The 14642-nt window shown below is 42.2% G+C and overlaps 3 protein-coding genes across 3 annotated transcripts; 2 read left to right on the top strand and 1 right to left on the bottom strand.

Annotated features, from left to right (window-relative positions):
- Window positions 1-423: 423 nt before the first annotated feature.
- On the top strand, window positions 424-4274 carry zgc:153018 (Transmembrane protein 179-like). Its single transcript, XM_068714973.1, has 4 exons — window positions 424-888; window positions 1496-1633; window positions 1783-1861; window positions 2167-4274. The coding sequence occupies exons 1-4, from the start codon at window positions 575-577 to the stop codon at window positions 2362-2364; spliced, it is 729 nt and encodes a 242-aa protein (XP_068571074.1). The 5' UTR covers window positions 424-574; the 3' UTR covers window positions 2365-4274.
- Window positions 4275-5695: 1421 nt separating this feature from the next.
- On the top strand, window positions 5696-9998 carry si:ch211-107m4.1 (heterogeneous nuclear ribonucleoprotein U-like protein 2). The gene is made up of 11 exons (XM_068714971.1): window positions 5696-6322; window positions 6802-6878; window positions 7007-7249; window positions 7375-7487; window positions 7669-7935; window positions 8060-8182; window positions 8285-8386; window positions 8550-8718; window positions 9059-9286; window positions 9368-9420; window positions 9603-9998. Exons 1-11 carry the CDS (start codon window positions 5805-5807, stop codon window positions 9675-9677), a joined length of 1968 nt encoding a protein of 655 aa, XP_068571072.1. The 5' UTR covers window positions 5696-5804; the 3' UTR covers window positions 9678-9998.
- On the bottom strand, window positions 9852-14070 carry nudt22 (nudix (nucleoside diphosphate linked moiety X)-type motif 22). The gene is made up of 7 exons (XM_068714972.1): window positions 13990-14070; window positions 12729-12894; window positions 11275-11947; window positions 11085-11204; window positions 10502-10599; window positions 10304-10397; window positions 9852-10179 (listed from the first exon to the last, which is right to left on the bottom strand). Exons 2-7 carry the CDS (start codon window positions 12815-12817, stop codon window positions 10018-10020), a joined length of 1236 nt encoding a protein of 411 aa, XP_068571073.1. The 5' UTR covers window positions 12818-12894; window positions 13990-14070; the 3' UTR covers window positions 9852-10017.
- Between the last annotated feature and the right edge of the window lie 572 nt (window positions 14071-14642).

The raw sequence follows: 14642 nt of genomic DNA, 5'->3' as shown, positions 1-14642 counted from the left end.
GTTTTATATTTAATATGTTTTACTCTGTTATTTGTATTGCTTTACCTGTACCGTAAATGCTGCTGTAACAAAAAAATGTCCCCTTTTTAATTAATAAAGTAACTATCTATCTATCTAAATTTACATTGATTCAGCAATAAGTGGCACAGGCTAATATTCATAAATATAAGTTCTAAATGGAAGGTGTTTTATACAGTAATCAACATTCTATATAACTACTACAATTGTTGTTTGAAAGTTGTTCTTATCCCGTCATATCAAATTCCTTGTATGTTCAACATTCCATGGCAATAAACGGTTCTGATTCTGATTCTGATTCTGATTCTGAATATTTTGACAATAATGGTGATGATGTCTTTTTTTTGTTGGAGTGAGACCTCTGAGGCTCTTCACCCTCTCTGTGGGGGGCGGGGCGTTGTGAAACAGTTGAACTACGCCCTGATTTCTGTAAATACCCACAACCACGGTGAACCGTTACACGGTAAACAAACGGCAATGTGCTGATCTATTACAAATATATTTGTTTTTAATCATCTTATGACTTTCATCGTTAAGTTCTCCTTTGACTTGTAACATGGAGCTGGACCGGCGGCTGTTGCTGGCCCACTGTGCGGCTCACGCCCTCTCGGTCGTGGCGGGCCTGCTCGTGGTCGTCCCCATGGCTCTCAACGGCTCTGCCTTCAAAGGCCGCTGCGCGCTCTTCTCCACCGGCTACTGGAGGACGGAGGAGCCGACGGGACAGCCGGGAGGCGTCTCTCACCTGGTGGTGCAGCAGTGGGGCCCACCGGCAGCCTGCCAGTTCGCCACATTTGTCGGTATTTTCACGGTGCTGTACGGTGCAGCGCAGGGCTGGAGGAGCCTCTTCTATCTGCACGGACGACATGATGAGTGAGTCCGACTCAGATAACTGATCTGATTAAACTGCACTTCTGTTATTGCGCTACTAATGTTCTTTATTTGACTGGTTAGATTTGAATGCAGGACTTCTGCTACTATTTACAGTATACATGTGTGAATGCTTTATTATGTTTATACATATGCCTACAGTCCAAAAGTAGGGATGCAGGGATGTAAACAAAGAAGCTGAAAATACGTTTGTATCCATCTCTACTGGGTATGATTAATGATTCATCTTTTTGTGTATGAAATGAGAATAAATTGTGATAAAGTGAACATCAATAGTTCTTAAAGCCCATGATGCTGTCTTCAGGCGCCTTGTTTTTTTCTCTCCAACAGTCCGAAACCAAAATAAATTCCCCTCCCTATCAGATCCGTTATAAAACAGCAGAAAATCATCACATTAGAGTTGCAGGAAGTGGAGAATGTGTGGCCTTTCTGCTTAAAAACTGGCATAAATAATTATTCAGTTATCAAAACATTAATTCCAGCTCTAGTGTGTATGTCTCCCCACGTACCCTCCATATAGCTTTTAATCTATGTTAGTATTAATAGTGCCATATGTCTGATGGCTGTCTGTCTGTGTGTTTCTGCTCAGCACCCTGTTTTCCTCCTTCCTGACGGTGCTGCTGAGTGTGTGTGTGCTCTTCCTGTCCGGAGGGGCCAGTGTGATCCTGTCTCTGGGACTCGTCTCCTGGTGTGACACCGTGACCGATCACAACTCACAGCCATACAGGTACATCGTCTGGTGGTGGTACATCCTATATGTTGATATTTTATGTGGAGATCTTTCAGTCAAGAGTGCTTCCAAAACATACTGATGTCCAAACCCAAAAAACTGTACAAAATTCTGTGTCTCATCTGTTTTTGTTTGTTTGTTTTCAGCTGTGCAGAGTCCCAGTCTGTCCCGCTTTACCTGGATGTGAAAACCTCGTCTTTCTACACAGAGCTCAGTCTGGCACAGGTACGAGTACTCACACACACACACACACACACACACACACACACACACACACACACACACACACACACACACACACACACACACACACACACTAGATGTACAATACATAGCCAGAGTCCCACTTTTCAACATAGCCCTTCGACTAGACAATGTATTTTCTCACTGGGGTTTTCCTTTATTTGTCATTCTAGAATGCTGAGATATGATACTGACTACACACACAGACACACATCAACATTCATAGCCCATATTTCCATTATATAAGTGTGAACGTAAGCTTAATTAAGCACGTGTTTGGTCCTCAGGCGTCTCTGTGGGGCGTGACGGCTCTGTGGCTGACTCAGTCCATCCTGGCGTTCCTGCGGCTCTACCACTCTCACAGCCAGCACATCAGCGGGCCGTGTCGTCCCCGAGAGAAGGAGCTGCTGCTGGGACACAGTCCGTCTGACAGCGGCTCCCCCACACCTCCACATCCTCCAGCAACACCCACCGTCTTTGTCTAACTGAGGGAGTGTGAGGTAGTGATGAACAGCGCTGCAGTTAACATGTAGAATATGGGCCTGGCAGCATGGCTTCGGACATCATATTTAGTGTATGTTTCTATTTTAATTTATTATGTTATACAATAAGAGCCTGACCGATAAATGGTATGGGTGTATATGTCAGCTGATATGTAACGAGAATTGCCAAAGAAATGTAATTTAGAGTCACTGACGGGTTTATTTTTAGCATCCACTACGCGGTCAGGCTGTATTATGTAATGACATGATGACTTTTGAGCAGGGCCAAAACCACTCACTTTACATTACGCTGCCATCACAGCCGGCCCTGTCTCACTCAAGCACCACAACTTAGAGTTACACTTAAGGCCTCTTGTATTTATTACATTTGAGTACATTACATTAAGTATTCAGTTCGCTTTAAGATAAAAAAAAATAGATTTTAACCCGTTTCCTCATCTAGATAGCTGGAAAGTAACAACAGATAGTTGTTGATGAACTGCTCCAAATACTTAACACAACAAAAGAAGCTAATTAAGGCTTTTTATTTTTGGAGTAATGTGTAAACGCTCCGAAATCGGAATAACGGACTGTTTTTCTGTTCTTCCCATTCTGCCGAAATTCCATGAATGCAGCATTACAGATCTCCTTGCTTGATTTTTGAGCGTAAAATTCAAACAAGGACATCGTGTCATTTCCAGCTACATTGTTTTGTTTGGATTAGGAAGTAAAGTTTAAACTTTGAAAACATCTTTATTATCACGCAGCAGACTGAATATGTTTTCATGTATATGGTTAAAAGAGACTTAAGTTATTCTCTGAAGTGTTGATAAACAAGCTTCTGGTTTTTTCAAAGCTGTGCAGGAATTTGTTTATTTTTAGCTCCAGCGTAATGAAGATACATGAGAGCCACTCACTGGGACTAACCTTGACTCTTTGCTGGAACAAAAGGGATTTTACTGAACAAAAAGATGTATTCAGTCATCTAGTAACAGTGTTATTTAGAAGCTAATAATCATTCTTGTCATTTGATGGTGACTTTGTGACTTACAGTTTATTCACGTCACTCAATGACTTCACAAGGAACCAGGTGGTGTTTTTCTTTCAGTCCTGTTTTGGATCTATTTAATATGCATGGTTGTTTACATGTCTGCTGGAGAATGACGCTTTGCACAGTTGTGTCCTCATCAGGGAGAATACACTTTGTTGACTGGGTGTAAAGTTCAAACATAGCACTGAGGCGCTTTTATTGTGAAGCATGTGGTGAGAGTGTGACTGAGCCACCAAGTACCAGGCTCACTGTGTGAGCACGACCCCCGACGTTCTGTTGAGTAACGGAAAAAAAATCCCGGCTGACCGTCTCTCTCTCTTCTTGTGAAGATTTTTGTCATGATGCTGTTTGTCTGGAAGCAGCCGCTCTCAGGGCGCTAATGAAGCGGTCAAATCGTCTCAGATGATACTTGTAGAGTTTGCAGAGTGTAATTAGGAGGTAAACCCTCGAGGATCTGTGCTTGTTTTCATCTTGAGAGAGATTTCTGCGGAGCCCAGAAGGGTGGAGTGAAGAGGAAAGAAGTTACTGACTTTTTTGAGTTTTTGAAACGAATGATTTGAAGTTTAACTTCCCTCCTATTATCATCGTCGACCCAAATGGTTGTAATGACACACAGACAGCGGAGCAGGAAATCTGAAGTAAAGAGAGATGAGACAGTAATGTCACTTGAAATGATTTGTAATATATGAAATGTTTTGTATTATAACTGACAATGGTCTTGCTTTTTACCTCTTATACCTGTTTGTGCTCATTCACATTCATGTTTTTTTGCATTTGTCTTGTTTGTCGGAAATAAAAAGCTTCCTATTATGAAATAATGTCTCAACGCAGGTACTAAAATAAAAACATCCATACACAACAATACTGACTGATATGTTTGCCTTTTTTAAGTTGAGAATTTCCTTCCATTAAATGACACACTTTATATCTCTGCCTTTTTTAAAAAAGGAACATGACCAGAAAAAGTAAACAGTAAATTAGGTCAACACGATTGATATGTAAGTTCATAAAAGTTATAAAAAATTTTAATTTACAAATGTTAATATGATCTCTACCTCCTCACATAAACACAAAAGTCTAGATAAAATGAGTTTCTTCGCATTTTATTCTCAGATACACATGGGCCCATTTTTCAGAAATGGTACTTTTGGACTTTTACTTAGGTACTTTTAATTTTTTTTACATTGCTGTGTTGTTGTATTGGTACAAGTACTTAAGCGAAGAACCTGAATACTTCTCACACCACTTTCAAAACTGATTGACAAAAACAATTGCTTTATAACAGGATCAGTCTTCATCGATTGACAGCACAAGTAGCCTTCACATTTTAACCTGAACAGCAGTGGTGGAAACTACAATTAGTGAAGTACTTTACTTAAGTACCTATTCGAGGTAGTTGTATTTTACTTGAGTATTTCCATTGTATACTATTTATCAATTCTACTCCACAACACTCTCAGCTGTAAATATTGTACTTTTTACTCCACTACATTTATCTGACAGCTTTAGTTACTTTTCAGATTACAGTTTTTCAACCCCTCTGTGTCCAGTGCTATAGATAGACAGACTTAAAGAACTGGTTACAGACTTAACAAACTGGTTACAGACTTAACGAACTGGTTAAGAAGGCCGGCTCCATCATTGGCTGCAAACTGGACAATCTGGAAAAGGTGCCACCCTCTACTATCTATCTAAAAAGTGAATCTTACAGGAACCCGACGCTACAAACATATGATGAATATGATGCCTAGCTATTGATTAAACTGCTCAACAACAGTATATAAATGACTTAAAATGAGCACCGCCTTAATCTACAGCAGTAAAATGCAATAACTCATTAATGCACATTAATCCAAAAACCTCATGCATAATAGTAAAACACTGACATGAAACATTTTTATAGCAGGATGAGTATTAATACTTTTGATAGTACATTTGACTGATATTTAAATTAGGTTTTGAATGCAGAACCTTTACTTGTTATAATGGAGTATTTTCACAGTGTAGTATTGGTACTTTTGCTCAAGTAAACTATCTATTTCCACCACTGTTGAAAAATACATTAGGTTAATGTGTTCACAGTTTTTAAGTTACTGAATTGGAGTGGATAGCGGAGAAAAGATGGATAGAACCTCACAAATGCAAATCATCCATGTTTTAACACCAGATGTAGTACCGTTTTTAACCATTTGAGGGAAGCAAAAGCTCCTGCGAGTATCTAGTCTGCCAAAAATTAGACCAAAGAAGAAGAAAAGAGCCAATCACAAACCAGAGCACCAATGATCCAAACCACTGCTCTTCTGTTACAGTTTACTTTGGCAATTTACTTTGAGTCCTTTTTTCCCCACAACTTGAACAAGAAGATATCTGAATCTGTACTCTAACGGTTACAATGAAGCTAACGGACATGAAGAAGTTGAAAGTACCCGAGCTGCGGTCCAGACTTAAAGGGCTCGGGCTGGACCACAAGGGGCTGAAGACTGAACTGCTGGGGAGGCTGTGGTCCGCGTTAGAGGCACGCCAGTGTGACATAGACGTCGATAAAGAGGTACAACTACAACATGAGCCCCCACTGACGACCACGGCACCGTCTGTGGACGTCCACTCTCCGTCCTCATCACCCCCGACAGCAGCTGGAGTTACCGAGCGATGTGAACAGGACTGCACCCGTGAATACACACACAGCGCCACACAGACAGAGACGGACACCAGTCTGCCACCACAACAACAACGCGGCTCTGAGAGTATTTCAGAGTGTGTACCAGAGTACCAAGCGGAGGAGGAGAGAGGAGGAGGAGGAGGAGGTGGAGGAGGAGGAGGAGGTGCAGACGACAGGAGACCTCTGTCCTCAGAGGAGATGGGCAGAGGAAGAGCTTTCTACGAGTTCAAGGAGGAGATACGATACAAAAGGTAAACACAAGGTAGTTAGTTTGGTACAGAAGCATTTAAAAGTTTCCGGATCAGCCAAACATACACTTAAAGTATACATTGGGATTATACTCCAGTTGTTTATGGATAGTTAGTTAGGGGCAGAGCTGGAAAGTACCATTACTCACTCCATGTATACTGTAAGAATAGTGGGAGCATGTTGAAATACTCAATTATAAAATAGTGGATTTTGATAGACCAATGTCCCCCATCGTTTAAGACTCCCACTCCAGAATCAGTGTATATTTATATTTGTATTTATATACAGCACTACCGTGGGCGGGTTTATGTAGATGTGAGGATGAAGCTTTGTGTGAATATCCATATTAAACACTTCAACAGGGTTTGGTTGAAATATAGCAAAACTATACTAAACTTGGTCTTTTAAAATCTCTTTAGGGACTTTTTATGTAAAGGGTATTCTAATGCAGCACATCCGTCTCTTTCTCCCCTAAAACTAGAGCCAAATCTCCTCAACCTCCAGCGGACAGAGAGGAGACGGAGGAGGAAGATGAAGATAAAGTCAGACTAGATTCATGTAAGTCTTTGGACAACACGCACCACCTCCCTTCCCTGGTGGAGGAACATGAAACAAACTTCATTTAGTTAACAGGATTTAAGCTATGATAAGCAGGTTGATTCCGTGACGTTCTGTTCTCTGCACAGATGACAGTCACCTGCACTTTGAGGTGGGTCCCGATGGAGCATGTGGGCAGCCGCGGTTCTGGGCCCGATTCCCCTCGCTGTGGTCAGGATGCAGGCTCACCCACGGGGTGCTGCAGGGCAAGGTGGGCTTTGAAGTGAGGCTGGAGAGGAAGTTGTTGACCACACAGCTGGAGGAACAAGAAGACATGGAACCTTGTGGCCTGAGAGTGGGCTGGTCCATGGCCAACACCTCACTACTGCTGGGTAAGAATTAGGTTCATTATTAGGTTCATTTTAGGAGAATTGATTTGAGCAGAGGCACTTTTAGAGATGTGTTTATTGTTGTTAATGTCCCTTTCTTTTTTCCCCCTATGGCTGTCTCATACCAGGTGAAGATGACTTCTCTTTTGCTTATGATGGGCGTGGTAAAAAAGTGTCAGGTGGGAAGGAGGAAGCGTTTGGAGAACTCCTCTCAGAGGGAGATATCATTGGCTGTTATGCTGTAAGTGACACATTTCTCTTCAGTTCTTCCTCTATTTGGAGTCTTTGGAGTCTTGTCACACCAACATTTATTTTGGTAAAGTTTGAGGACATTTCTTTTTTTCTAATCCCTACTGTTTGTTTGTGTGTGTGTGTGTGTGTGTGTGTGTGTGTGTGTGTGTGTCATGTTTACACATTGATAGTCCTTCTCCACAGACGGTGCTGTTGAACTCTCTTTCCATAAGAACGGTCGTGTCATGGGCGAGGCCTTTTCCCTGGAGGCGTCTGTGCTGCAGTGTCGTCCTCTGTTCCCTCACGTCCTCTGTAAGAGCTGTTCAGTCAGGGTTCTCCTGGACCCCACAGCTCCTCCCTGGTACCCTGGTCCTGCAGGGTTCACACCGCTGGCAGCTCTCTCTGCTAGGCAGAGGGTGCGCACCACATTGCCTCCTACCTTCAGAGCACAGTGTGAGGTGAGAGACGGGAACTATCCATCCAAAGCATTTGAATTCACGTAGGATAGAAAGAACATCTTTAAGTAAATGAAGTTATTCATTACAAGTTGTTGCATTTTAATCTTTCTCGTCCTCCCTCCAGGTGTTGTTGATGGTTGGTCTTCCTGGGTCTGGGAAGAGCCACTGGGCCAGGACTCACGTGAAGCAGCACCCTGAGGAGCGGTACAAGCTGCTGGGCACTGAGGAGCTGCTCGCATGTATGATTGTCAGTCAAAACTCCAGTCTTCACTCTCGTGCTTATATTCACATTCAAAGATGACGTTCAACTTCTGACCAACTGATCCAAAAATGTTTGACGTGTGTGTAGAGTGGTGGACAGAGGGACAGCAGGCTGCAGCAGGCCTCTCAGTGTCTAACTGATTTGATCAAGATGGCCGCTCAGACTCCTGGCAACTACATCCTCGACCAGGTAATTATTCTCTACTATACACATCAATTTAACTTTAAAATCACCTTTTAAGTCTCTGTATATTAACATATTTTCAAAGATGTTTTGGGTATAGCAGTACTTGGACGTTGTATTCCACCTCAGCTCTCCTAACATGTTCTCCTTTTCAAATCTCTCTTTCTAGTGCAACATCCTCTTCTCTGCACGGCGCTACAAGCTGCAGCTGTTCACGGGCTTCAGGCGCCGGGTGGTGGTGGTCTTTCCCTCAGCGGACGAGTGGAAAAGGCGACTGTCTCTGCACCAGATGAGCAGCGGGGAGCAGATCCCTGAGACCGCCCTGCTCAAACTCCAAGGTGTGACTTGTGCACATTTTATAGGAAGTATAACATCTGAGTTCATCATTAAGAAGATACCTCAGGGCCAATTTAGGGACACAGAAGATGTGGGTTAAACTGGTGTTGGCAGGCGATCTGAACGGCATTTCTATATTCATATTTACCTTTAAACATCATCTCATCTCATTTAATCCACTCCTCACAGAGAGAATCAAGAGGAAGGGACCATGTAATTCAATGGGTTACCTATCAGTTAAACCAGGGACGGCACAGTCGTATGAATGGGTCCACTGCAGACTGAACATCCCATGCGTGAGTTTCCGTGTTCTACAACTTAAACCGTCCCTCTCGTCTCCAGTGAGCTGCAGTCTTCCAGAGCAGCACAGCGACCTGCTGGAGGAGCTGCAGTACGTGGAGTTGCCTCGGGAGCAGGCACAGACGCTCCTGCAGGAGTACAGCGAAGAGGCTCGCAGACTGCTGCCCCCCATCTCCAAACAGGAGAAGAAGAAACCCCGACTTCACAAGAAAAGACCCCACCCTCACGGCCCTCCACCCTCACACAGGATCCAGTGGACTGGACTTCATGGTCAGCGTGAGAAATGATGGGCAACATGCAGGGAGACTTGATATTTTAAGATGTTAGTTGATCTCTTTATGGTCCTTGTAGGGTGGAACGACACAAGACTCAACATGCAGCCATGGAGGCAGCAGCCAAGATATGTGAGTGTTTTATAACTGAAGTCCTACACAACAAACCTCACTGGGACTTCATTTGGGGCTGTTGCTTTGTCGTTAGCTAAGCTGCACTTTAAGGTTCAAGAGGTTGTGGTCCCTTGAACCTCATCGTCTTGTATTCCTTTTAAATCAAATCTCATTGTCTTTTAATGTGCTTTACATTTCAGTGGAGCGTGCCTCATCAGGATCAGGGCTGCTACTACAGAGACTTCGGCTACAGCGGATATGAAGGTTACTGGTGAAGAGACGGATGCCGCTGCACATCTGGGTTTACCGGGACAATCGTTCTACTGATGTCACTAACTCCATCAGCAAGACATATAAAGAACTACAGACTGTGGTTGCACTAGCTGCTTTGACCAATCACAGATAATCAGTGTTGTAGTATTTAATCATTTTACCGGCACAAAACCAGATCACTTTTAAGGATTTTTATTCAAAAATGTTTTTAAAATTCAATCATGTTTTTACCGTGCGAATTACAAATGATGAAAAATACACTATTTTGTAAACACCAGTTTTGGTCAGAGAGTCTTCAAAGAGTAATAAATCCCTCAACTCTTTGTCATTGTGTACATTTGATCATGTGGGTGTATTTTCTGCTGTGGTCGGCTGAGCGTTGCATCGTCTGCGCCGGCCTCGCTCGCTGTCTGGCTTCACCGTCTGATAAAGCAGCACGGCTCCTTTAGCTGAAGGACACAGCTCCGACCACAGAGGGCTGCTTCTATCCAGCTGCAACACCTCCTACAAAAATTCAGGGACAATGAAATGCAGTCTTGTCTATTTTTATATACCGTACTCTGCTTCTAATGCGACTGCCAAAACAAGAAAGCTCATTCCTGAGTCGCTGTAACTCGAGCTTACTCACCGCTCTGCTGAGAAAGATAATTTCTGTGGACTCGCTGGCCTCCGCTCCTCCTTTCCAGTACAATGTTCTGACTTCATCAGATGTCAACAAGCAGCTGAGGACATACCAATGACACAGACTCTACATTATACATATTTATAAAAAAGGTTTTCAAGTCAAACTTCCATCGTATAAAGTCAAAAGTGAGGGAATGAGAACCTGACGTAGAACTCGGCACTTGGTCTGCCAGCGCTGGTGTGATTCAGAGCGACGCCCATCAGGACCGGCTCTCCGAGGGAGCTCAGAGGAATATTCACCTGAAGACGGACAGAGGGACAGACGGGAGGAAGGAAGCTTCTAAAGTGAATATGGTAGATTTTATCTATCACTGCTAAGTTGTGCTAAAATGCTGTCCGGGCTCTTAAATATATCGGAAAATGTGAATATAGTTTCATATTTTCTTTAAATTAATTGGAAAAAAACCCAGCTTGGTTCAACGGTCAGTACGGTAAAATATAAATACAAAGTTAATTTTCAGCAGGACAAATTAATAAATGCTTTCTGATTAATTTAAAAGATGTTTTAATCAGTCTGACCTTAAACCTGCTCAAACTAGTGCTGAAACAGTTAAACCATAAGTTGATCAGCACAGTATCAAGGAACAACAATTTGTATGATTAATCAGAATGGACAAACCAAAACACTAGAAAGGGACATTCGTGTTTTTGTTTTCCACCGTAGTTCTCCTACACGCTTGGCTCACGGGAACTAACAAGTTGAGAGTGGACTTATTCCCCCTCACCTCATCTCTGATCTCGGCGCACACAGACGAGAACAGCTCCGAGACGACGGGCCTCTGCTGCATCATGTCCACGCTGATCTGCTCCTCACACACAAGCCGGCCCAGACGCTCACACACCGCCTGAAGAGGTGCAGCGACGGTGTGAATAACACATATTTGAATGACATTTAATCCGCTTTATTTACTTCACCTTTGGCTCTGGGTGGCCTCCGGGGATGTCCAGGAGACCCCCTGCCTCTGCCACCCTCTGGCTCCTCCTGATCAACACCACCTGACCGTCGTCTGTACACAGGACGCCACCCACACCCAGAGGCTGAGCCAGCAGCGCCAGAGGATCCCCGAACTGCTCCTCTCCGCGTTGACGGAGCTCCGCCACCTGACACGACCAGTTTGTTCCCAGGTAATCTTTGTAGCAGGTAAGGCCTAGTCTCAGAGTGAGGAGCGCCGCCTCCTCCTGATCGGCTGTGTTTTTGGAAGGACGTTCAGCTGCGACGCTCTTAGATTCACTGCATATGGAGGACACTTGTGACAATGCACTATCTTCATTCTCTCTATGATTGACGGGTCTGTTTCTTTTGTCCAAACTGCTCTGGACAGCGTCATGCAGAGAATCATTGATGCACAAATTCTCCATCTTTTGTCTGCTGTGTTTTAATTCCCCCTCCTGTTGCTCTGCGCAGCCTAAGAGGGGCATGTGGTGAGTGCAGGGTGGGTGTTTAGGAGAAACAGAGGACGATGAGGCCAAGCAGAAAGAGTGCAGTCTGAATTTGGACCCGTTGAAAAGCCACGGCTCCTTGGACACCCGCTCTGTCCACACCTCCTCTATTTGATGCTCCAGGGACGGATCTGTCTGCCTGTTGAATCTGGGAAGACGGAGAGGAAGCAAGTTTCAGGTTAGTACCATTTTGTCCAATGTCTAACTGATGTATTTAAGGACAAGGCTGGTGTTATTCTATAATCTTCTTATCAACAAATCCCCTAAAAAAACATTCCTACCATTAGCCCTGTCACATGATATTTACGTTATCAACTTATCAGATAACAGCTCCGGTGTGGAAACATTCTCAGTTTAAACCGAATAAGAGAGGGGTGTTGGTGTTTTTACTTTATCTAACTTATAGCTAATATGTTCTTACTTTTTTGATAACAAATGTTCTAACCATTGAGAGACTGATTGACAGGATATTGCCTGTTAAGGAATTAATTACTCTTTATACCCCCGTGCCAAATGTTTAATATTTAAGTGTAATGTTTGTGTGCCGAGCTCAAGAGTCTATTTCATTAATTGTTTTGGTTGTGTTGTTTTATTTACTTAGAATATTTTTTCATATTCCAATGTCTGAATATTCTTAAGAATTAGAAGGGTGTACTTGCATTGTTATGTCATCATATCAGTGGCATAAAATGGTCTTAAAAATACAATAATATTGTTTATTGTTATTATTTTGGGAACAATATAAAGTAGCATTCATTACAGGCCTACTATGTCTGTGGCCGACAATGTAATTCTTTAAAAATGATTCCCAAATCCCAATATCTATGTCACATAATTAAGCCATTGTGTCTTTTAGGTAGAAAAGCCTTATAATTATATAATTCTGTGGTTTTAACACATGTCAGAGGCCTAGTTTTTTGTTTTTCTACCTTTCAGAGAGCTCCACTTGTACTTGAGACTGCAGCAGGCCCCTCCAGGCTGCACAGTGCAGCAGCACCGACACCTCAGAGTCCGTCATCTCTCACTGTGGATCGTCATCGAACTCTTTCGCCTGGTTCTTCACTCACACGGCTGCAGCTCTGTACGTGTTTTCAACTGTTAACATATCACACAGGAAAGAAACAAAAAAAAACTGTAAAACATGTAAAGAGCTGAATCAGAAACCAATTAAATGCGATGAATAACTGTGACGGAAGTAGACTCCACTCCTCATACACAAACAGACACACCAAGAACACACATTCAGAGAATAAAGCTGGGCAGCAGAAGTCATTGTGTTGATTCATTTATAACAAGCCAGTCAGCAACAAACCAGCTAGTGTATTTCTGCACAGTTTAATCAAAGAAAGACAATGAGAAAAAGGATGAGCCCCAGTCTTAGTTTTTGTTTGTCATTCGTAATGGTGCAACAACTTACACCTTTAATGTTGTAATGAGCTATATATTAAGACAATAACTTCAGCAAAAAGAAAAAAAAAATATTGTTAAAACCGTGACACTGTGCTCCCAATTCATTTATATGTATTTATGTTGCCCCCTGGCATGCTTAATGTTACCTTAATTTATTTCATGTTTATCTGCTATTTGCTTTAAAATACATTTAAAAATGTTTTTAAATTGTATGTATTATTGTTTATTTGTAATTTTTGTATAATAGTATTGTTAACTGATTTAAAATTAAAATTAAAAATCGTATTTAAATTTTAAAAACAGGCAAAACACCTGCAGTGACACCACCAGCTGGGCTGTGGCCAGGAGTGCAGCACTGAGTGCTTTACTATTTATTTTACCTTTAAAAAAACTTGGTAATTGATTATACAGCTTTTTAAAGTTGTTCTAATGCGAACTAGAACTGTTCAGTATTTTTAAAAGAACCAAGATCATATATTTGTTTCCGTTTGCAGGCTATTGTACAGTTTCTCATGGGTCACTCAGTGACTTTGTTGATTCTTATCGTTTGCGTTACTCGAGTTAATGCTACAAACTGTTCCGACGGTTAACTGATAACTTCAGAGACGACATACTTTCAGTTCATCCAGCAGCTGAGCAGACACACGGAACTTAAGTACAAATCACAAGTTATCATGTGACACGATACCGCCGCCTGTATTTCACTGTAACGTTACTAAAGTAGCACGTGTTACTATTATACTATGTTAAATCTGCGCACAAAGGTTGTTTTTATCTTACCTTCCTACGTGGAAGCGTATGCAATGCGAAAATGAGCCAAGTGTCGTTTCTTCCTCTTTTATACACAGACGGTAAAACGTGTTCATCATCACCATCCAGTGACCAAGAGCCCGAACAACACGTATGTCGGCACGTCATCAGAAATATAGTACTGACAGCTGTGGAGAATATATATTATTACGTATATTTTAAAAACCGTACATGTGTTTTATTGTATTAGACAAGATATAGTGATACGATAAATAAATCATGTATTTAACCTCTGTAGGTGAATACGGCAACAACAGGGTTAAATCCTGGGAAACGCGTGCACGGGGCGTGTTTGTTGTTGTGTTAAGCTACTGAGAATCAGCGATAACTTCCGGTCATAATCAAAATAAGATTCCTGGGCAACGCGTTGGGAGTACAGTCTGTGGTTGCAAGTTGCAGTTAAAACTAAATACTGTACAATAAATGTTATTTTGATAAATAAAGTGCAGTTATAGTTTATCCACGCAACACTTAAAAAAAATAGATATGTCCTATAGGCATTGGCAAAAAAAATAGAAAGTTTAATAACATTTGTCTGCTCTGTTGAATATTTTTATTTCACCAAACAGTACGACGTGTCCCTCTATGCACAGTCGTTGAGCACCCTTTAGTGGCGAGAATGA

This window comes from Cebidichthys violaceus, unplaced genomic scaffold, assembly GCF_023349555.1.
Source record: "Cebidichthys violaceus isolate CVI_PGR_0920_01 unplaced genomic scaffold, fCebVio1.0.p SCAF_2, whole genome shotgun sequence".
Lineage (NCBI taxonomy): Eukaryota > Metazoa > Chordata > Actinopteri > Perciformes > Stichaeidae > Cebidichthys > Cebidichthys violaceus.
The sequence above is the reverse complement of the archived record's forward strand: the minus strand, read 5'-3'. Positions and strand labels throughout refer to the sequence as shown.